Below are 24879 nucleotides of genomic sequence, written 5' to 3' on the forward strand. Positions count from 1 at the left end.
TCGAAAAATGTAAAAATATACAGGGTGTCCCATTTAAAAAAAACGAAGTTATAAGCAACTTCCGGTATAACCGGAAGTTGCAAAGAGATGAAAATATTTTCATTTAATAGATCATCCTTCAAAACCCCTGTATTCCAATTTTCATGATTCTGTTGCCTTTAGTTCTCGAGATATTTCTAATAGGCCAGTTATCTGCCTCACCCTGTATATATTTGGTATTCTCTATAGTCGTATAGGTTCAATTTTTTTATACTCGAAACAACTGGTTTGTCATTAATAGATTATTAGATCATCTCTATCCTAGACAATCACCACCTAATCTTCAGCAAAATGTAGTGTGTATAGTGTTGAATCGTCATTTAGCTGTATCCCTATACCAGAACATTATTTCCGCTATTAAAAAAAATATAGGAAGAGATGACAAAGATATTCGAGTCATTAAAAATTTGTATTGGATTAAAACTGCTACAACGGAGTAGGAGAGGAGATGGGAATTAAAAGAAACTCAATCATATCAAAACTTTTAGTCTTTAGTCCTAACCTACATCCAAATGCAGAGCTTCAATTAAATGGAGTCCAAGTTGAAAAAGTTCACAAAATGTCATATTTGGGAACTGTCATAATGAACCAACTAGATCCAGACATAGAAATAAACGCAGAATAACAATGATTTGCTACTTTTATGAATATTTCGATACAACAATCATCTCAGTTTAGAATTACGACAAACAGTGGCGAAGCGTCCATGTAACCACTGTTACCATTGGTAACAGTTACAAATCTTGCAAATAAATATTTTATGACTACTACGAAATAATTCAATTTATATTTTTTACCAACAGAAATACTTGTTAATAGTACCTAATTCAGTAAATAGCCAACTAGACGCACGAAAATATTGGCGAGATATGTGAATCCATGGCACGTTATCATATTTATGCTGTTACCAATACTTGCACTGGTAACGGTACGTAGGAGAAACCTCGCTATCGCTCGGGGCTAGCTCTGAAAATTTTGAAGGAGCGACGGGTCTAGAGACGGCGCGCGGGCACGCTGTGCATATCAGTATTGTAACCATTTTGAAGATTGGTAACGTTGGTTTAGTACCTATTACAGATTACAGTGTGCGTGCATTTAAACATGGAAGAGTGTTGCTACGTATTGCGTAATCGATCAACTACTTGAAAAGTCATTCTACTTGTATATTTTTTTATATATTATTTTAAAGAAAAAAATGATATTATTGAAAATGGAAGAATTAAAATATAAACAATAGTTTTCAAAATCTGTTCTTTTTCCTACTTGTTCATTTTTTATGTTAATTTTATGGTAGAATAATATGTTTAGTTTGTTTATTATTTATTTTTATACCTGTTACATATACATAATTACATACATATAATTTGGGAAGAGTGATTTTTTTAATTTTATCCCAAAGCATTGAAAACAAAAACTTATATTTGGGAGGTTCAAAATATTTTTTTTAAATAATATTTTTTTATATTTGGTGTTGGTAACACTTTAGAAAAAGTCACGCGTCGCCATTGACGACAAAGAATGGTTAAGTGCCATGTTTGGTCTGTACTATTGTATGGTGCAGAAGTATGGACACTGAAAGTATAGACCATTAACAGAATTGAAGTATTGAAAATGTGGATTCATAGACGGACGCTGAAGATATCTTCGACACCCAAAAACTAATGAAGAAGTACTAAGGAGGGTCAACAATTAAGACAGAGAACTGACACCTAAAGACTGTTAACAGCGGAAAATGTCTTTTCTGGGATATATAGTGAGGGAAAATCGATATAGAATACTACAACTGTTCTTTAAAGGCAAAATAGAGGCCGTAGAGGTGTAGAAAAACAACAAGTTTCCTGTTTAAAAAAAACTCGCGAATGGACTCAGATATCAAATGCAGGACAATTATTTTATATTGGAAAAGATCTAGAAGCATTCGCAATGGTGGTCGCCAATGTTAGTTAATTCTAATACGGCACGTGAAAAAGAAGATACAATAACGGATGAAATCAAAAACAACCAATTAATAATTCACTACATGCACAGAGTCGTGCATAACAAATCCCAGATATTATATTATAATATCCAAATAAATTATAGAGTGGAAACTAGCTGGAAAAAGAAAGGCGGCAGATTCGAAAGCAGAAGAGTAGATGAAGATGTAATAGACGAGAGATCCGAAACCGGAAGACATAAAATGTTTTAAAGAAAATTTTGTTTAATACCAGCATACCAGTGTTTTATCGCGATTTAAATTTGTAGATAGGTATACTAGGGCAGTCCGATAAGTACTTAGCCTCTCCGCCCGAGGGCGCCACTATCGCAAATGAAGTGTACTGTCATTTAATGCGTTCTCGTAGACGGCTAATGTCAAAATTTCAGCCAAATCTAAATTATAGTATTGATGTGAAAGTCAGAGTCTTCGCGGATTTTAATAAAATGGAACAAGAGCAATATCGCTCGGTGATTCGATTCTTGCTTTTGGAAGGGAAATCAGGCAAAGAAATCAAAGAGCGCTTGGATGCTGTGTACGGTGACTCTTCTCCTTCGATGGCAATTGTCAAAAATTGGTTTAATGAGTTTCAACAACGTGGACGGACGTCGTTTTTTAATGAGCCACGCGTAGGTGCCCCGAAAATAGCTACCACGGAGAATAACGTGACAAAAATTCACGATCTTTTATTGGCAGACAGCCGACTGAAGGCGCGCCAGACAGCTGACATAGTAGGCATCTCAAAAGACCCCGTAAGTCATATCCTGCAAGAAATTTTGGGCATAAGAAAGCTGTCGGCGCGATGGATGCCGCGATTGCTCACTTCAAACAATAAGCGCAACCGTGAGACCATTTCAGAGCAGTGTTTGACGCTATTTAAGTGTGATCCAAAGGAATTTTTACGTCGTTTCATAACCGTTGACGAAACGTGGATTCACTGGTATACACCAGAAACCAAGGAACAGTCGAACGAGTGGACCGCACCCGGCGAACGTGCTCCGAAGAAGGCGAAGACTGTCCAATCGGCCGGAAAGGTGATGGCCAGCATTTTCTGGGATTCGCAAGGTGTGATCTACATCGACTACTTGGAGAAGGGCAAAACGATCACAGGGCCCTATTATGCCAAATTATTGGGCCGATTCGACGCCGAATTGAAGAAAAAACGACCCCATTTGGCAAAGAAAAAAGTGCTCTTCCACCATGACAACGCACCGGCTCACACTTCCGCCGTCGCCATGTCCAAATTGGTCGAATTGGGCTACGAACTGTTGCCCCATCCACCGTATTCTCCAGATTTGGCCCCGTGCGACTACTATTTGTTTCCAAACTTGAAAAAGACGCTCGCTGGGCAGAAATTTAAGTCGAATGAGGAGGTCATCGCCGCCACGGAAGCCTATTTTGCAGACCTTGAGAAAAGGTATTTTTCAGACGAGTTAAAGAAGTTGGAGCATCGCTGGGTCAAGTGTATCGAGCTAAAAGGAGTCTATGTAGAGAAATAAATTGCCACTTTTCCAAAATTTTCCTTTTTCTTTTGTACGCTAAGTACCTACTTATCGGACTGCCCACGTGTCCACGTCACGTATCTACAAAAGCAAACTGACAGACCATATTTACTCGCAAGATATTTACAGACCAAGATATTTACTTTTTATTTTTGATCAAAATCTATTAAATTTATTATATACAAAAATTAACACTAACTGTCGTACTTGATTCACAAGAATCGAATGGTATTTTCATGTAACAAATTATAAAATTCGATAATTTAATAATACGCGATCGTAATGTTGGTTGCATATACTGAGGAGAACGTTTTGACGTTCGAATTGTTCGAATAAAAATATGTCGGTATGTATGAATTTTGAAAAAATACTTTTTTATTAAAATTAATTAGTAAATAATAAAAAATATGCTTTTACAAGTTATATAGGATATATTTCTATAAAAATTTGATCACATTCTGCTCATAAACAACCGTTTTATATAACAACCGTCAGTTATATAAATAAAGATAAGAAAATATCAAAGGGAAAATATTCCAGTAAACTAATTATCATCTTCGTTATCTTTGCCTTTATCTCTATATACACTCAACGGCACAAAATTCCGCCACCCAAAATTTTTGATTTGACAATTTATAACTTTATTATTTTTGCTCCGATTTTCAAGATTCTTACACCAGTTTGTAGGTAGGTACATGTAAACATGTATTGATATCGTTTGGTATTATTTGGTATTATTCCGATAACACAAAAAATTTGGTTGCATGGAATTATACAGGGATGAATGGAAGCGTTGTATTTTCTCCTAATTTTAAAAATTCTAGGAAGAGCTGATTTTGTTTCATAGTCCTGTCATATTATCCCGGAGGCATCACTAAAATTTTGTTTTTGAATCATCCGAATATCTCTTTTCTTGTAAGAGCCGTACCATTTTTTGTAAATAAAAACACTGATTGACTCATAAAATAGAGGTTGGATTGATAAGATTAGGATGGCCCGGATGCAGCCCAGATCTCAGTCCTATTGATTGAGCATTTATGAGATGAATTAAAAAAAGCTATTCGCCGTCATCCTAGGCATCCAGAAAATTTGGTACGGTTATGGTCCTGGTAGAGGAATATCGGGCTATTCCCCAGGCAAAGATAACGCATCTTTATTCGATGCCAAAGAGATGGCTAGCAGTCGTTGCTGCAAGAGGTGGACATACCCGCTATTGATTTGTTTTGTTTTGTTGTTAATTTTGTTTTATTTTGTTAATTTCAGTGCGTTTGATATTTTTAATTAAAAAAACCTTCAAAGCAGTGTTTTTATTTACCACTTTTACAAAAAAGAAATATTTGGATAATTCAAAAAACAAAACCTTAGTGGTACCTCCAGGATAATACAATAGAAGTATGAAACAAAATCAGCCCTCTAATTTTTCCATACAATTTTTTAAAGTTAGGAGAATATACAACGCTTCCATTCACCCCCGTATAATGCCATCTAAGCAAAAAAATTTTGTTACTGGAATAATAACTAACGACGTCAATACATGTACATAGGTACATACCTACAAACTGATGTAATAATCTTGAAAATCGGAGTAGGTACAAATAATATAGTTATAGATTGTCAAACTTAATCAAAAATTTTGGGTGGCGGAATTTTGTGCCAGTGAGTGTAGATTCTATTTCACTTATTGCATTTCTTTATGTTTCTATGTTGAGTCATGTCAAGATTAATCTAATCTCCTTCACAAAGATGCCTTTTTAACTGCCACCGGCTCTTCCGTGGTTTTCTTTCTTACTCCTCTCAGGAACTTCATCATCATCATCAATCAGCCAATCGTGTCGACTGCTGGACATAGGCCTCCCTCAGTTCTTTCCAGTACTCTCTACACTGGGCCGCTTTTAGCCAGTTTCCTGCTACTCTTTTTATGTCGTCGGTCCATCTAGTCGGTGGTCGTCCTCGGCTTCTTTTATATTTTCGGGGCCTCCATTCAATGATTCGTCTTGTCCACCGCCCATCTTGTGTTCTAACTAAGTGTCCTGCCCAGTTCCACTTAAGCGTCGTGATTCTTTCGGTGGCGTCTTGAACTCCTGATCTTTGCCTGATCTGTTAGTTTGTTATGTGGTCTCGAAGGCTCACGCTCAGCATCACGTTCAGGCTCACGTTCAGGAACTTAATACTTATTCTTCATACAGTGGAACCCCGATAAGTCGGCCCCCGATAACCCGGAAGTCCGCCTAACCCGGACCGACTTTCATCAGACCAGCAATTCAACAATAAAAATGTATATAATATTTGAGAGATAACGTGTGTTTGTGTAATTTGAACTATACGATAGAAAAAATGACTGATGACACACGGCGGCAGAGCGACGTTCATTGTGTCGAATTATCGGAAACAACAGGCACCTGTATTTCTTTATTTAATTCAAACTGTCTTAGCATTGTTTAAAAAATGCTAAAAGACTATGTAACAAATTCTTTTTTAAACAATGGTCTTAGTCTCCACTGTTCTTAAATATGTTCTTAAATAACATAACATCGTTCCAATTGTGACGGTATTGTGTGTATAGTATTTTTACTACAAAAACGTTTTACGTAGGTCAAAATTTTTGACGTAAGAGAACTGTCAAAACATTAGAATGTGACTTTTCATTATTGCCATGATTATTATAAACATGGCAATAATGAAAAGTCACATTCTAATGTTTTGACAGTTCTCTTACGTCAAAAATTTTGACCTACGTAATAACGTTTTTGTAGTAAAAATACTATAGTATAGTCGTATTGTTCGCTTTCGATCTGAAATCGCGCTTCAGATAGGTTTGTGTTTGCGTGTTTTTTTGTCTACGTAATGGCAACAAAACGTAAAAATGTAGTGACAATGGAAAAGAAACTAGATAGTCCAGGGCGCATCTGTTTTGAGATGGACGTTGAGAGGTGACTCAAATTTTTTTGCAGAAATTGCTTGAAAATAACTCAAATAATAATATTTGAGTTATCCTCCCACTCAAAATGGCCCGGAACATTGTTTAAATAATCAAAATGTCAAAATATGAAGGAAAATGCGATTTTTTTATTGGTTTTTTGATGATAACTTAAAAACTATTCATTTATGAGAAAAGTTGTACTGGCATACAAGTTGCGTAATTAAATTTCTTACAATATAGAATTCGTTAAAAATTTAAAAAATAGTCACCCTTGTTGCAAAATAGCAATAATTGCGAAAAAAAAACATACAAAAACAAGTATTCGCATTTTACGTTTTTAAACTATTTATGCTACACATAGGACCTTCATATTTTTTTCTATAAAAACTTTATGATATAGTAAATAAACACTATAAATTTCATTAAGATTGGTTTAATAGATTTTGCAAAATAAATTTTTCAATCCAGCTTTCGCAAAAAAAATTCATTTTTTTAAAATGTTGCAGGACTGAAAATAAAGCAGATAGGAAGTTGAATTTTTTTTTTACTTATAGAAGTGTACTGTAGCTTTCTTTTGCAATGTGCAAAATTAAAATCGATTAATTACCACCGGCGTCAGGAAATTTTTTAAATAAACATTAATTTTTGGTGCTACGCGCAGGACAGCGGTGTTCGATTCACACAGTTGATTTCCACCAAAATTTCTTCCAATCTTTATCTAATATATTATTTTCTTACTCTATATTTTGTTATATTTTAATATTTTAATTCCACAAAAATCAAACTAATTTTATTATTGTTTGTGAAATTTTGTTTAAACAATTTCATATGTATAAAAATAATAAACTTTTATTGTCTAAGTTAAAATATATGAACAAAGAAAGTTTTTGCTAAAAAAAGTGTTATTTCAAAGGATAGAGTATGCGTTTTTATTTTGCAATAAACAAATTTATTTATTTATATCGAAATGTAATAAGAATTAAAATGTATCAATCATTATCAAAGGTCATTGGAATGCCCAATCAGAGCAAACTATCCGCTGTCCTGCGCGTAGCACCAATAATTAATGTTTATTTAAAAAAAATCCTGACGCCGTGGTAGTTAATTTATTTTAATTTTGCAAATTTCAAATGAAAGGTACAGTACACTTCTATATGCAAAAAAAAATTCAACTTGTTACCTGCTTTATTGTCAGTCCTGTAACATTTTGAAAAAATGAATTTTTTTGCGAAAGCTGGATTGCAAAATTTATTTTGCAAAATCTATTAAACCGATCTTAATGGAATTTACAGTATTGTTTAACTGTATCATAAAGTTCTTCTGGGTGAAATATGAAGGTCCTAAGTGTAGCATAAGTGGTTGAAAAACGTAAAATGCGAATACTTGTTTTTGTATGTTTTTTTCGCAATTATTGCTATTTTGCAACAAGGGTGACTATTTTTTAAATTTCTAACCAATTTTATATTGTAGGAAATTTAATTACGCAACTTTTATGTCAGTACAACTTTTCTCGGAAATGAATACTTTTAAAGTTATAATCAAAAAACCAAGAAAAAAATCGAATTTTTCCTTTATTTTTTGACATTTTGATTATTTAAACAATGTTCCGGACCTTTTTGAGAGGGAGGATAACTCAAATATTATTATTTGAGTTATTTTCAAGCAATTTCTGCAAAAAAATTTGAGTCACCTCTCAACGTCCAAATGTACTATTTTTACAGATGCGCCCTGGTCTAAGAAGCATTGGGTAGGATTGATAAAGGCGAATCTTTAAAAACAATTGCAGCATCATATTGCATCGAAGAATTTTGTTTTAAAATGATAACAAAAGACAGTTTAGACAATCGGTGCAAAGCTAATAAAGCTAAAAATGAGACTCTCTCAGGCTGAACTACTTATGTTGAAGAGACTGCGACTGCGGGATCTCACAGCACACAACCCGCAGATGAAATTGACACAACCGAAACTGACTGAGTTTTTTACCAAGAAATGAACAATACCCTATACTCTATACCAGAGGTTGGCAAGGCGGCGCCCGCGGGCGCCACTGCGCCCTTCAATGAATTTTAGTGCGCCCTTAAACTATTTTTAATTTAGACAAGAAATTCAAAACGTATATTTTTATACGTTTATATTTATATATTTGTTAGGTCAAAAAATAGTTGGCGCCCGCCATGAATTTTTAATTTAGTATTTCACTCTTTACATTAAAAACGTTGTCGACCTCTGCTCTATACAACTATACGTAATTTAGATGGGTACTGTGCATATATATTTATTTTATGTTATTTCAATTATAACGGAGTTTATCTGTAAGTTTACCGTATTTTATTAATTTTTACCATATTCTCCGGCTAACCCGGATTTTCGATAACCCGGATCGGTCGCGGTCCCGATTAATCCGAGTTATCGAGGTTCCACTGTATTTAGGGGAGTGCATATAGATTTTCACTTCGAAAAAAATCAAACAAGATAGAACTTTTTGTAATTTCATTAAGAAATGTTTAATAAACAACATATCAAAAAGTTCTACTCGAGAAGTAGGTGCTACATTTTTTATTAAACAAATGAACTGCGAAGTTTGATGTTTTTTTAAATAACTCCGAAAATATAAATTTTAGAACAAAACTGACTTGACCATTGAAAAATTCAGAAAATTTTACAAAAAAAACCTTATATAAAGAATTTTCTAAAATTAAATCTGTATCTTCTATAATTTTTAATTTATAACGCTAAAGTCACCCTTCTCACAAACATTGGCGCACTGTAAACTAGCGTACGGCGAAGTGCACGATTGAGTTATTTTAATGTAATTCTTTAACTAATGGATCAAATGAAATTTTACAAATTGAACCTAAAAGAAGAATAATTAAGCTATCTTATGGTTATAATAAAAAGAAATAAAATGTATGGGCATAAGTACGGTGTGGGGGCGGAAAGTGAGCCTTACATGAATTTTTTTTAAAAATGTGTAACTAATACAATTTTTCTTATAAAACCCTCAATTTTGCACAATTTACCTTTCAAGCATGGCACTAAATGATGTTTTATTCAAAAAAAATTTCAAAAATTTAATTCAAGTGATATGACGTCTTACAATTTTTTTTTTTTGAAATCTTCGTAGTTTTATAGAATTACCACCACTTTAAGACGGTATTACTCAAGATTGAACAGATCTATTACAGTTTTATAAGTGCTCTTTTAAAGCCTAGGATATAATCTTTAAAATGCACTGAACTTTTTTACTTTAGAAATAAAATAGACTATTTCTTTTTGAGAAAATTTAAAAAGATAACAAAAATGTTATACAAAAACCGAAAATTACCAGCTAAAAAAATGTTTATATAAAGTGATCAAAACTTTTTTCTGTAAAACTTACCTAAAGTACATTTAATAATAAACTTCAACAATAACAAATGTTCAGCAAAAAAAAATTTTTTTAGCTCTTGTGCAGTATGTCTACCTAACTTGGAACTTATTGGATAACTTTTTTATTATCAGTTTTACGAAAAAAAGTTATTCTTTATAAAATACTCTGAATCGTATATAATCTAAGATGCAATCATCAAATATTAAATTTAATGAATTTTATACTGGGTATGTCAAAAAATATGAATTTCACTCAAGAGTAAAGTATCGTTAAATTTCACAATATCGAAAATTGTTATAAAGAAAAGTTGTTTGGAATTAAAAAATTTGTTTTAATTTTCAATTACATACTTCTAATTAAAATATTGTGAATAATAAAGGCACTTAACTCTTACAAAAAATTCATATTTTTTACATACCTCGTATAAAATTTAAAAAGTTTAATATCTGATGGTTGTATCTTAGATTTTAGACCAGTGAGAGTATTTTATGAAGAATAAATTTTTTTCGTAAAAGTGATAATAAAATAGTTATCATAACTGTAATAAAATGATAAGTATCCGTAATTTGAGAAAAAAATTGAAAAAAAAATTTCGATTAGAATAACGTAATTTCATGTAAAAACATAGCTTTTAATTTCAAACAACTTTTCATAATAGCATTTTTTGATATTGTGAAATATAAAGGTACTTAACTCTTTAACGAAATTCATATTTTTGACATAACTCGTATAAAATTGATAAAATTTGATATCTGGTGGTTGAGTTTTAGATTTTTGACTATCCAGAGCATTTTATGAAGAATAACTTTTTTTCGTAAAATTGATAATAAAAAAGTTTTCCATGTGATTCCTAGCTACGCAGACATACTGTATAAGATCTTCTGTATAAGAATTTTCAAATTGGAATGCCATATTCGAATTCAGCATAATCAAAAACAAAATAGAAACATATTTGATCAAAGTAAAATGTTGAATTCAACGATATTTTTAAAATTATTTATACAAAACAATTGTTATTGTTTAAACAATTAATAAACAAAAAAGGGGTAGTTCCCTGGGTTGGCTGTATACCTTATAGTTAAACAAACTGGAACATGAAGTAAAAACCACTTCTATGTAAAAGGTATATTTACTAAAATTTTTTTTAGAATCCCAATGGATTCAATAAAATGAGTTCATCAGAACGTTTTCAAACCTATCGGTCCATCATCAGTGAATCTAAAATCAAATAAGTAATCCCACTATTAAAATTGAAAAGATGGTTGAAATTGTGAAAGTTAAAAATGTGGTTATGATTACTTACTTGAATACTTGCAAAATAGCCCCAGAACCAAACAATGGTTGTGATTATAGATAGATCTACATTATGTTAAAATAAATTTAAAATGGCTAAACGCCGATGTTCAGGGATTAAACCTCTGGGAACATGGTGAAACTCTACCCGAGGACCCAATCAACCATCTTCGGTCAACGATGACTACTAAGTGTCAAAGCTATGTAAGGAAATGCTTGATGTGACATTGACAGTTGAGGAAGAAGGTAGTCGATTTTCAAGGAAATTTAAAAAAACAAAGTCATGATCCAAGACGAAGATATGTTAAAGATTTTAATATCTGAAAATGTCTGTTAATTAAATCTATTGTTTTTTAAAAATTAAAAGAAAATGTGTTTTACAAAATAAAAATTATTTTAACTGTAGGTAACTACAAATTGACTGTATCAAATAAAATTAACCTGATCAAAAAATTTCAATATGATAAAGTGAGCTGAATAGTAGTAATGACAGAAATAAAAATAAATAAGTGGTGATATAGAATAAGTTTTAAATTTTTTGAAAAAGGATATTATTATATCAAGAAATTTATATGTCCACAGAATGTGTATTGATGGTTGTATAGGTAGAAGGCAAATTTTTTTTTATTTTTTATTTGGATGTAGGTGAAAATTAAAAAAAATTTTAAATAAATTAGAGTTAAGATATAGTCAATCTGATAGTAGAAAGTATGATTCAGGAATGCAATTATTATGGAACAATTTTTAAAAATTGAGAAAATTCTTGGGACAAACTGGTGAATATGTAAAATTGAAAATAAATAATTGTAGGATAATAGGTTGCCCAATTGATACAAACTAAAATTAAAATTTAATTAGTATAGAAAACAATAGGTGTAATGAATAAAATAGAATTAATAAAACAAAATTAAGAGAATGAATATTGTTATAATTAGATTAAAGAATGACTGAGTATAACTGTGATAACTGAAATAAAGTGATGGAATGTTAGGTGTGGAGATAAAATATATTTGGAAAAGGTCAAAGACAAAAAGCAAAGGAGTGTGATGTAGGGTCAAAGCATAGGTGAAATGAGTGAAAGAGAAAGATTGGAGAATTTGGGTATGAGGGTTGAACTGAATGAAGAAAAGAAATGAAAGAAGTGAGAAAAAGGTACGGTAAATTAATTAGGTTTTGATTAAGAAGGGTTCATGTGGTTAGTAATGATTAGTGTGTGTAAAGGAGTTTTGGAGCCAGTAAGGGAACGAAGAAGATAGTTGACAGTGGGTAAATAGGATAAAGAAGATAGCAGATAGGATAGGAAAAGGGAAGGTGTAGCAAAATAGGAATTATGAGAATAATTGACGGTGAATGGGGACAAAATTGCGGTTAAGGGATGTTTGTCAGTTGACACAATTGGGACTTTTCTTTAGGTCTTTGACAATTTCCAAATCCTCGTATAAGTCCAAACGGAGTGTATTTTTTTGTTGAATGTTGTGTATCAACTGGACCCCATCAGGAATTTTAAGTTCATGTTTATTGACTTTTAAATGGTGTGAAAAGGCTGAAGTGGTATCTCTCTTACTGTGTTCTGCCGATCGGGTGGAAAGAGATCTGTAAGTTCTACCAATGTAGGTAGCATCGCAGTCTGAACAAGAGAGTCTGTATACCCCACTACGGCTCATGTAGTGGATAGGGTCTTTGGTGTTAGTTAAGCTTTTATTGAGGGTGTTATTGACTTTAAATGAGATTTTGATGTTATCTCAAGAATTAGAAATGATTTGTTTGACTCTTTCAGATAATTTGGAGTTATTAAACGGTAAGGAGGCATAAATTGGAGTAGTTGTGGAAGGTGATGAGAAAGCGGATTGTTGAAGTAACTTAAGTTCTCTTTTCTGTTGAAGTTTATGGATGATGTCTGGGTCATAACCATTGTTAACTGCAATTTGTTTGATGATGTTCAGTTCTTTGTTAAATTCAGTTGTAGATAGAGGAATAGAGTTTAATCTATGTATAAAACTACGAAATGCAGAAATTTTATGTGAGAGAGGATGGTTAGAAGTGGAATGGATAACGTGATCAGTCTGTGTAGGTTTACGGTAGATACCAAAGTTGAAGTGGTCATATAGTCTGGTAATAGATATGTCCAGGAAGTTAATGGAGTTAGAAGATTCTAGTTCCATGGTAAAAGTGATTTTAGGATGGATTTGATTGATTTTATGAAGTAAGTTGTGAGCTGAGTCGGAGTTACCAGATATGAGGACTAAAATGTCATCTACATAACGAAACCAATGTAATATCTCTGGATTTTTTGTGATATGGTTGGATTCTAAATGATCCATAAAGACATCAGCTAAGAAAGGGGATAAGCAACTTCCCATTGCTAAACCATCTGGTTGTTGATAAAAGTTGTTGTTGAAGACAAAGTAATCTTGAGATAGGCAGATTTTGAGAATGTTTATAATAGACGAAGTGGTAGTGGAGGTCACCGAATTATTTAAAGTTTGTCACAAGAATTTTCTCAATTTTTAAAATTTGTTCCATAATAATTGCATTCCTGAATCATACTTTCTACTATCAGATTGACTATATCTTAACTCTAATTTATTTAAAAAAATTTTTAATTTTCACCTATATCCAAATAAAAAATAAAAAAAAAATTTGCCTTCTACCTATACAACCATCAATACACATACTGTGGACATATAAATTTCTTGATATAATAATATCCTTTTTCAAAAAATTTAAAACTTATTCTATATCACCACTTATTTATTTTTATTTCTGTCATTACTACTATTCAGCTCACTTTATCATATTGAAATTTTTTGATCAGGTTAATTTTATTTGATACAGTTAATTTGTAGTTACCTACAGTTAAAATAATTTTTATTTTGTAAAACACATTTTCTTTTAATTTTTAAAAAACAATAGATTTAATTAACAGACATTTTCAGATATTAAAATCTTTAACATATCTTCGTCTTGGATCATGACTTTGTTCTTTTAAATTTCCTTGAAAATCGACTACCTTCTTCCTCAACTGTCAATGTCACATCAAGCATTTCCTTACATAGCTTTGACACTTAGTAGTCATCGTTGACCGAAGATGGTTGATTGGGTCCTCGGGTAGAGTTTCACCATGTTCCCAGAGGTTTAATCCCTGAACATCGGCGTTTAGCCATTTTAAATTTATTTTAACATAATGTAGATCTATTTATAATCACAACCATTGTTTGGTTCTGGGGCTATTTTGCAAGTATTCAAGTAAGTAATCATAACCACATTTTTAACTTTCACAATTTCAACCATCTTTTCAATTTTAATAGTGGGATTACTTATTTGATTTTAGATTCACAGATGATGGACCGATAGGTTTGAAATTTTTAGTAAATATACCTTTTACATAGAAGTGGTTTTTACTTCATGTTCCAGTTTGTTTAATTAATTAACAATTAGCGGCCAAATCTGTGAGTAGAACTTTTTACTTTAACATGTATATAAACTAACAAAAAAAGTTTTAGAAAAATATAAGCTTGTTTGAATTTTTCCGAAACAATGCATGTTTTCGTTCTAATTGCACTCCCCTAATTGAATTATTATCATTTTGTTTTTAAACGTACCCTAACCATCTTAACATATGCTCAGTGGTTTTGGCATCAAAAAGTGCCATTTTTAACTTTATCTTTTTCTCACTAGACTCACCCACCTAATCATTCTTATTTCTGCCGCATGCATTCGTTATCCTTCGTTTCTTTCATTCTTACCCATTCCGATTTGATACGCAAAAATTATAATTTAATACTGTTTTTAAATTTGCTAGTGGTGTAGAATTATAAAAATTATTTAATGAGCATTGTTGAAAAACGCTGAATACCTTTAATATTAAATAGTATTTAAATACTTACATTTTCTAAGATCCGGAAGGGTTGAAGCTATGGTTTGTAAATCAAATACTAACTTTTTTCTGGCTTGTTGATAATCCCTGATATCTTTTTTCAGTACCGTTGTTTCGACATACTCCATTTGATCTAGAAGCCGCAACCTTTGGCGTATGTTGGACAATAGCAAAGTATCACGCTTACATTTGAAATCGTTCAGGAGGTTAAGCATATTTTCTTTCTTTTCATCGTCGAAATCTCTTGCGAGATGACAATCGACTCCATTCTAAAACAGAGCAAATTGGGTAATAAGTAACTAAAAGGAGATCAAAAGAGTAGTGATGTACAATACAAGCTGTTGCATCCTAATAACACTTCTAGCAACTCCTACTCAGTTCCTATCTTCACCTCCAAGAAGTTCCTTAACCACACGGTCAACCTAGCACATATGTGTAGCCTTACCGGTGATTGGGTTATCAACCCCCAGTGAAAAGTAGGATCAAGGCCAACGAGAAAGGGAGAAATGGTTTTTCGTAAAGGTGGTTGGGCGATGGACCAACTATTTATCGCTGGAAAAATACTAGAGTTACGGAACCAACCTTGAGATAGGATCGAGGAATGTCAGAAACTTGAATAGCATGGTTCGTAAAGAAACTTACTAAGTGAGCTATCTAGATACAAAATAACAATTTTGTGGAAATTCATGAAATAAAATAGGTGGGCTGGGAAATGAGATCAGAGACACAACAATACGTATACTCTGGGCTAATTAGCAAAATTCATGGAAAAGTTGTTTACCAGCAATTTTATTGCTGAAATCGAATTATAACATCCTATATATTAATAATATAGGTATGCAAAGTCCGCAGATAGTGTGCTACTGTTTTTATAAACAAAATGGCGCCGACAAATCGTATTTTTTTCAATTATTGCTCTATAACTCCAAAGATTTTAACATTACAACAAAAACACCCAAATAAAAATTCACCGCAATTAAATTCTGCATAGAGATGTTTTTCCCGATTTGCTCCGACGAAAATTTTCCTCGGAAAATGCGGGTTTCCCAACAAAAACTCTAATTTTCTAATAAAGTTTTAGGTAAGTAATTATTAATCAATAATTAAATAACTTAGTGACATCAAAGCTTTCTTGGTATAGATTGTAATTCCAGAAGCCGGTGAAAATTAAACGAATATTTTAGCAACAATTCAATTGTTAATTAACAATTTACGATCGCAATAATAACCAAAATAATCATGATACATTGATCAAACTTATAAAGATTATAAGGATGAGATGCCTATTTAATATTTTATCGTCAAAATATAAATTTTTCGTTTTTCTTTTGCATAATTATTAAATTTTGAAAAAAAAATAGTTATAATACGCTGGTCTAATTAGTAAAGTACAAAGAAAGGTTATTTACCGGCAATTTCATTGCCGGAATCGAATATTATGATCCTATATATTAATAATATAGGTATGCAAAGTCCGCAGATAGTGTGCTACTTTTTTATTAACAAAATGGCGCCCCCAAGGATTATGTAACAAAAACCTATCGATGCATATTCGCAACAATGTCCTAAAATGTTATGTGTGGTCTATTCTATTATATGGTGGTGAGCCATGGGCATTAAAAACCATAATTCTAAACAAATTAGAGACACTCGAATTGTGGTGCTATCGATGGATTCTAAAAATATCGTGGGTTTCGCACACTTACAACGAAGATGTTCTTAAAATAATAAATTCAGGACGTCTGGTCAAAAGAACAGTAAAGCTGGTATGGGCAGAAGTCCCAACTGGAAGAAGACCACGTGGACGTCCTCGAGTCGGGTGGCGGGATATTATAGCAGGAGACCTGAAAACTGAAAGCTATGGGCGTGTAAAACTGGATAGAGCTTGCTCAATACAGAGAAGAGTGGAGGCATGTTGTCTAGTCGGCTAAAACCCGCGAAGGGTTGTAACACCACGGAGTAAGTAAGTTTATTCATAAACATCATAAAGAGGAGAAAAGCAGAATTTTTCAGCCATATAATTAGAAGACATAAATACCAACTGCTTCTCCTTTTAATAGAAGAAAGAGTAGAGGGGAAACGGATGGATTGGTCGAAAGAAACTTTCATGGCTGTGTAATATTCGGTAATGGCGTAGTTCCACAGTAGAAGAATTATATTATCATGCAGCAGCCGATAGAGAGAGGTTTCAGTAAATTGTAAACATGATGGCCGCCAACGTCTAAATACGAACATAGCACCTCATGAAGAAGAATGGTAGCAGGGTTTCCAGTTAGCATATTTACAGATAGATGCTCCTATACTACGGCAACGGAGTGCTGAAATCGGTTAGCCTTTGAAATACACTAATACGCTACAAATCCTCATTGATTTCGGCACTAATTAAATTATAAGACATCTATTAAATTATGTTGTTTTTATTGCAATTAATATTATTGTGAGTATTTTATAGGTATTTCAATTTATTGCTTGAAAAACAGGAATAGAAATGTGGAAATTGCAATAAACATAGCATACTTAAGAATGTGTTTTTTGACCCTAACCCGAGAAACAAATAACACAAAAATAAAAAACGCAAATGAAAAAAAAACAAATAAAATATTTTTTTATCTTGATTTATTTATAAGTTCAGATATAATTACTCGTATACAGTGCGTCCATAAAGTAACGCATAAATTCATTATTAGCTAAATAAACAACATTATTAGAAATTACCGAAACAGGTCGATTTTTAATTTTAATTTATGATTTTTTGGCATATATAAATATATCATACTAATGACGTCATCCGTCTGGACGTGATGACTTAATCGATGATTTTTTTCAATAAGAATAGGGGTCGTGCTATAGCTCATTTGAAAGGCAATTCAATTCTCTCTTCAGAAAAGTAAACATTAATATAATTATTTATACAGGGTGTTCAAAAACAATTTTTTAATTAAATTAATTGACACAAAAAGAAGACTGTGCGTAATGTATTTAATTCAAAATACATTTTACTGCTGTCAGAAAATAGAAATAAAATGTTTATTTCAAATATAAACATTACTTTTTACTTAAATTCAATATTTAAGCTGCCACCCACCTGCCTCTTGACTGTTTGAACATTTAATTTAAGCGAAAAGCAATGCTTATTTGTCAAATAAAAATGTTATTTCTGTTTTATAACAGCAGTAAAATGTATTTTGAATTAAATAAATTACGCACATTCGTCTTTTTGCGTCAATTAATTTAATATAAAAAAATTATTATAAATAAACACCCTGTATAAATAATTATGTTAATGTTTATATTATTGAATAGAGAATTGATTTGCCTTTCAAATGAGCTAGCACACGACCCCTATTCCCATTAAAAAAATCATCGTCACTAGTATGATATACAGGGTGAGTTTTTAGTGCGGGATCGGTCGATAACTCCATTATGGTATAAAATATCGAGAAAAGTTATTTAAAAAAAAATGTAGGCAATGATATTTTCCAAACTTGGAAAATATGTCCATTTCTACAGGGTGATCAGTAACTGCTTGGTATATCAAACATATAATTTTTTAAATGGGACACCCTATATATTTTCTCATATTCATATTCCCCTCATAATTCTTGTTCATATAATATGTGGTTTTGCATTACTATACAGAGTATTTAACAAGTTATGACGATTTTTATTTCGAAATCACTATGAGATTTGATATATGAAGAAGTAATTCGTAGAAAATAATTTGTTTTATGTAATAAAATAAACAATATACTGTAGTTTTTAAATTAAGTCCAATTCACATCATTGACGAATATTTGTATACAGGGTGAACTACAAAACCAAATTACGATTTTCTCTATTTTTTTAAATTGATCACCCCATATTGTATTTTTGTTGTATTTAATATACTCTTTTATTTTTATATAGCATTCCCTATATCTAAACTGATTACTTTCCGAGATATTTTTAGTTTTCTTCAAATTTCAGGAATACATTAAATTTTTCTAGTAGAAATAAGTTAGTATTGAGTGATAATTAAACAAAATTATTTTTATTGGATAAATAACTAACACAAAATATAAACCATAGCAATATGCAGTGAATATACCAATAAATGTGATATTAAGAAATTATCATATTTCCCTAATATACAAGAATCGTAAAATTCCTACAAAAAAAACTTTGTATTGTATATAATAATATAACAAGATTATTTTTATTCAATAAAGAACTTACATGAAACATAAATCAAAACAATATACAACTGATGTAACAGTTTTTAGATTGGTATATTAACAGCATTCTAAGCCAAGAATTTTTTAGTAGAACATTCATTTTTATAAGCACTTTTAAACTACAAAACAAAATTACGATTTTCTTAATTTTTTTTTTAATAGATCACCCTATATTTTATTTTTTTTTTAATATTGTATTTATGATACTCTTTCATTTTTATATAGCATCTCCTATATACCTAAACTTATTAGTTTCTGAGATATTTTTAGTTTTCTTCATTTGCCGGGAATACATTCAATTCTTATAAATATAAATAACTTAACAAATAAGTATTATGTAATAATATAACAAATATTTTCATTCAATAAATAACTAACAAAAAAATAATAAACCATAACAAAATTTAATGAATCTACCAATTAATGTGATGTTAAGGATTAAGTCTAAAGTAAATATTGAATATGACCACTTTCAACGTCTATGCAATTTTGTAACCGATATTCAAACGACCGAGCCACAATTATAACATTGTTGTAAGTCAATATTATTAAAAGCTTCTTTTATTCTATTTTTCATATCATCAAGCGTTGTTGGATGCTTCTGGTATACAAGGTTTTTTATATAGCCCCACTTGAAAAAAATCAATTTTGGAAGAACTAGAGCACCGTCGTATAAAAACCTCAACCGTCAAAAAATGTGGACCAATCACATAATCTCTAACAATATCACCTTAAACATTTATAGATCACCTAGTTTGAGTGTTAACAAAGTAGGGATTTCTTGATGCATATTAATGAAATTTAATATGAAAATTATATTATTAATAACTGCGGGTCACAATCTGCAATTAGGAATGCGTTACTAAAAATTTTTTTGGCTTAGAATGCTGTTGATATAATAATCTAAAAACTATTAAATTAGTTGTATATTGTTTTGATTTATGTTTTGTTTGAGTTGTTTATTAAATAAAAATAATCTTGTAATTTTATTATACACAAGATACCTATATTTTTTTGTAGGAATTTTATGATTCTTGTGTATTAGGGAAATATGATAATTCCTTAATATCACATTTATTGATACATTCATTGCATATTGCTATGGTTTATATTTTGTGTTAGTTATTTATTGAATAAAAATAATTTTGTTTAATTATCATTCAATACCAACTTATTTCTACTAGAAAAATTGAATGTATTCCCGAAAGTTGAAGAAAACTAAAAATATCTCCGAAAGTAATAAGTTTAGATATAGGGAATGCTATATAAAAATGAAAGAGTATAATAAATACAATATTTTTCAAAAATAAAATATAGGGTGATCGATTTAAAAAAATAAAGAAAATCGTAATTTGGTTTTGTAGTTCACCCTGTATACAAACATTCGTCAATGATTTCAATTGGACTTAATTTAAAAACTACAGTATATTGTTTATCTTACTACATAAAACAAATTGTTGTCTATGAATTACTTCTTTATATACAGGGTGTTAATCTCATAGAGATTTCGAAATAAAAATGGTCATAACTTGTTAAATACTCTGTATAGTAATGCAAAACCCTATATTATATGCACAATAATTATGAGGGGAATACAAATATGAAAAAATATATAGGGTGTCCCATTTAAAAAATTAAATATTTGATATACCACGCTGTTATTGATCACCCTGTAGAAATGGACATATTTTCCAAGCGTGGAGAATATCATTGCCTACATTTTTTCTAGATAACTTTTTTGGATATTCTATACCGTAATGGAATTATCGACCGATTCCGCACTAAAAACTCACCCTGTATATGCCAAAAAATCATAAATTAAAATCAAAAATCGACTTGTTTCGGTAATTTCCAATGGTGTTGTTTATTTAGCTAATAATGAATGTATGCGATACTTTATGGAGTATACGAGTAATTATATCTGTACTTATAAATAAATAAAAATAAAAAATATTTATTTCTTTTTTATTCATTGGCGTTTTTTTATAATTTTTGTTTTATTTGTTTCTCGGGTTCTCTCAAAAATTTCGACATTTCAATAAAAAAAAATAAAAGTAAAGCAACAAAATGTCCATATGTATCTCTAAAAATAATATTGTAGTACCTACTTATATTGTGAAATAAGAAATTTATGACTAGGAATCTGCAATCAATCACAAAAAAGTCTGGCTAATTGGCTCTGTCAAAGACATTTTTCAGAAAAAAAGACATTTCTATTCCTGTTTTTCAGACAAAATTGAAATATAAATATTAGGTCTGGATCCCGCGTATGAAAAACATGTTGATTAATAGCAAGCTGAAAATTTGTGAATAGCTTAAGTGTGTCTAGTCGAACAAACTTTGATATACGGGAACACTGGAACAGGGGAAGTTTTATTTGTGCAACAAGTTAAAAATTTGGAACGGCCAGACCACGAAAACGGCATATGTATTTTGTCCGACAGAACAGACTTAAACTCTCCGAACAGAGATTAAACTCTCATGCAAAAATCAGACTGCTATTTATCACCAAATGGGCCAATATTTAATGAGTGGAACATGTAGAATATGTCAAATGATAGGAATTATGACAGGTGATAAATAGCAGTCTGATTTTTGCATAAGAGTTTAATCTCTGTTCGGGGAGTTTAAGTATGTTCTGTCGTTCCCTGCCGTTTTCGTGATCTGACTGTTCCAAATTTTTAACCTGTTCCACAATTAAAACTGCCCCTGTTACAGTGTTCCCATATATCAAAGTTTATCCGACTAGACACCCTTAGGGCCGGTTGTTCGAACGCTAATCAACAATGATCACTATCAAATATTTAATTACTGTCACCAAAACTGTCAATGTCAACTTTTATTGGGTTGCTGAAAACATAATTGATTAAAATTATGAGATTAGTTAATCAATTAACATAACAATTATTAACATAATTGATTAAGTAATTTCATATTATGTTTTCAGCAACCCAAACAAAGTTGACATTGACAGTTGGTGACAGTAATTAAATATTTGATAATGATCATTGTTGATTAGCTTTCGAACAACCGGCCCTTAAGCTATTAACAAATTTTCAGCTTGCTATTAATCAACTTTTTTTTCATACGCGGGATCCAGACCTATATACAATACTTACAATAATATTAATTATAAAAACTTAGACACCATAATGTAATAGATGTCTTATAATTTAATAGGTGCCGAAACCAATGAGGGTTTGTAGCGTAAGGCACATCAAAGAAACATCAAACGTAAATTACGTTTTATGGAAATAAACCACTGCTAAACAAATATATGTCCGGCCATTTATGAAACTCTCCGAAAATAAAAATGTGTCATGAGCATGAATCACACTCGTTTCATTGGTAGGCGGACTTTGAGATTTGTTTAGCAGTGTTTTCTTTTTATGAAACATGTTTTTCGTTTCATGTTTCATGTTTTTCGTTTCATGTTTCTTTGGTGTGCGGCTTGGCTAATAGTGTATATTGTACCTATATCAAAGACTAACCGATTTCAGCACTCTGGTGCCGTAGTATAGGAGCATTTTTGTAAATATGCTTCCAGTTAATATGTGTGTGTTTAGATTTTTGACATTGGTTTGAAGCAACTGGCCAGCTCAAATTTGTCTATTCATAAGTATTAATGAATTATTTAATTTGTGTGTACTGAGAAACAGCAGTAATGGCATAAGTTTTTAAACAGGATGGTCTGAGATAATTAAAATATACAGAACTAAAGCAAAAAAGATCGAAATACTCACATTTTCTGGAGGAACAACTACGTGGGATCCACGAATATTGCTGGGAACATTAATAATAATCTGCTTCGACGCATCAATCGACCCACTAGGTATAATAATACTGGCAAACTCGTCTGAGCATGACATTGTCTATACGGCACTTTGAATTTTGTACGAACAAAAATTTTGAACACAAAACTAAAAGTGTGACAAAACGAAAACGTCAAAAATGAAGTTTACATAATATAATGTTTACCAGAAAATGATAAATATAGTCTACCTACTGGATAAAAACAGTTAAGAGGGTAGGCGCAAAATTTTAGTCCAATGCTATTTAAATAACGCATTCATTTTTTCCGAATCATGAGAAAACAATAAATATTTTTGAAAAATTTAAACTTAGAATGAAAGACTACATTATTACCGAGGGCCATGGAATAAGGAAAAAGTTTCTTTTGAATGAAATATTCAAAATTAAAAATCACACTAAATTTTCTCATTTTTCGTCCCTTTAAAACTTATTAAAATAAACATTATATAAGTTTTCAGGGACTTTCTGCCCTCGGTAATAATGTAATATTTCATTCTGCGTTTAAATTTTTCAAAAATACTTATTAGTTTTCTCAGGATTCGAAAAAAAATAATGCATATAAATAGCATTGGACCAAGATTTTGCGCCTACCCCTTTATCAGTACAGGCATATCCCAACGGATATTGTCAAATACATAAGACTTTATCTTGATTCTAAATTAAACTGGAAACAACACATATTAAAGAAGAAGAAACAAATGGAGCTGAAAGTGAAAGAAATTAATTGGCTTATAGGTCGAAAATCTCGACTATCAATTGAGTACAAACTGCTCATTTTTAAAACAGTCATCAGACCTACATATATGGACTATAGCTCCATGATAGCTGATACATTCAGTTTGGTTCTGGTTGTCAATGTATTGTCCCTCACTAGTTTCACTCTTATTATTTTTAGCGTTTTTTCCAATGTTACATTGATAAGAAGGCTGGTGATATCAAAAATGACTAGCATATTTTTGTAAATATAATTTATTTCTGCTAGTTTTTGCAAGAATTGTGAGTTTTTAATTTATGTTGTTGTGTTTTGTGCTAGAGGTTAAATTATGTCCAGGAGGAACTAACAGTTTGCTGCAAGGTGAACCCATGCTACTACAAATTGGTCTCAGGGGCATATTTTCTTTATGAATTTTTAGGACTCCGTATGTGTACGGTGTCCTGCTGTAGTGAAGTGTTAATATTGTTATTTGATAGACTGTCGATTTTTCCTTAAATTTGTGCAGATTTTTGTATATTTTGTTTTCCAATGATTTCGTTGGATTTTCCAATGTTCAATAATTGCGGTTGCGTTGCCCTTGTTAGTTGGTAATATTATTAGGGACTCATCTTCTTTTGGAGCTTTGATGGCTTTAAGTTTCTGTTTGCTGATGTTTGCTTTCGTATTGGCGCTTTTTCCAGTTCCTTTTTGCATAGTATCCTATATTCTTCCTTTTCATGTGTAGGTAATTTAGGTAATACTCGACATAATTTTTCAACTACACTAATTACACGTGTCCAATTTTGGAACTGAAGGGCCTGTAAGGGCATAATTCAGACCTTTTGAGAGCATCAGGTTCTCTGTTGCGTTCAATTGTCTTGTGGATCAATTGACAAATGAATTGGAAATCTAAACGTTAAGTATTTCAGGTAAAGATATGCAATTTGCATTACAACCTAACTGTGACTAATCCCATATAAACATTTGAAAAAGATGAAGTTGTACAGAAAAGAGAAAAGTACAAATACAAATAAAACGATAGAGTTTAATACCCCGGATACGTATTGGTTTTCACGAAATTACTTCAAGAATATTAGGCAAATAGTAGGCAATAGCAGGACCATTTAAGCAGCGAAACATTGTCAGTATAAGATATGAAGAAACACGGAAATGCAATGCAAA

At 31.3% G+C, this 24879-nt stretch overlaps 1 protein-coding gene across 1 annotated transcript in view; it reads right to left on the reverse strand.

Moving 5' to 3' along the window:
• The window catches only part of LOC114326144 (xylulose kinase), a 154871-nt gene extending 131710 nt beyond the window's left edge, over positions 1–23161 (reverse strand). The window contains exons 1-2 of the mRNA XM_028274390.2: positions 22934–23161; positions 14987–15245 (exon numbers count right to left, since the gene is read on the reverse strand). Of these exons, the coding sequence (XP_028130191.1) occupies positions 14987–15245; positions 22934–23059 (385 nt within the window). The 5' untranslated portion in view covers positions 23060–23161. The remainder of the gene's footprint in view (positions 1–14986; positions 15246–22933) is intronic.
• Between the last annotated feature and the right edge of the window lie 1718 nt (positions 23162–24879).

Source organism: Diabrotica virgifera, chromosome 5 (assembly GCF_917563875.1).
Source record: "Diabrotica virgifera virgifera chromosome 5, PGI_DIABVI_V3a".
Lineage (NCBI taxonomy): Eukaryota > Metazoa > Arthropoda > Insecta > Coleoptera > Chrysomelidae > Diabrotica > Diabrotica virgifera.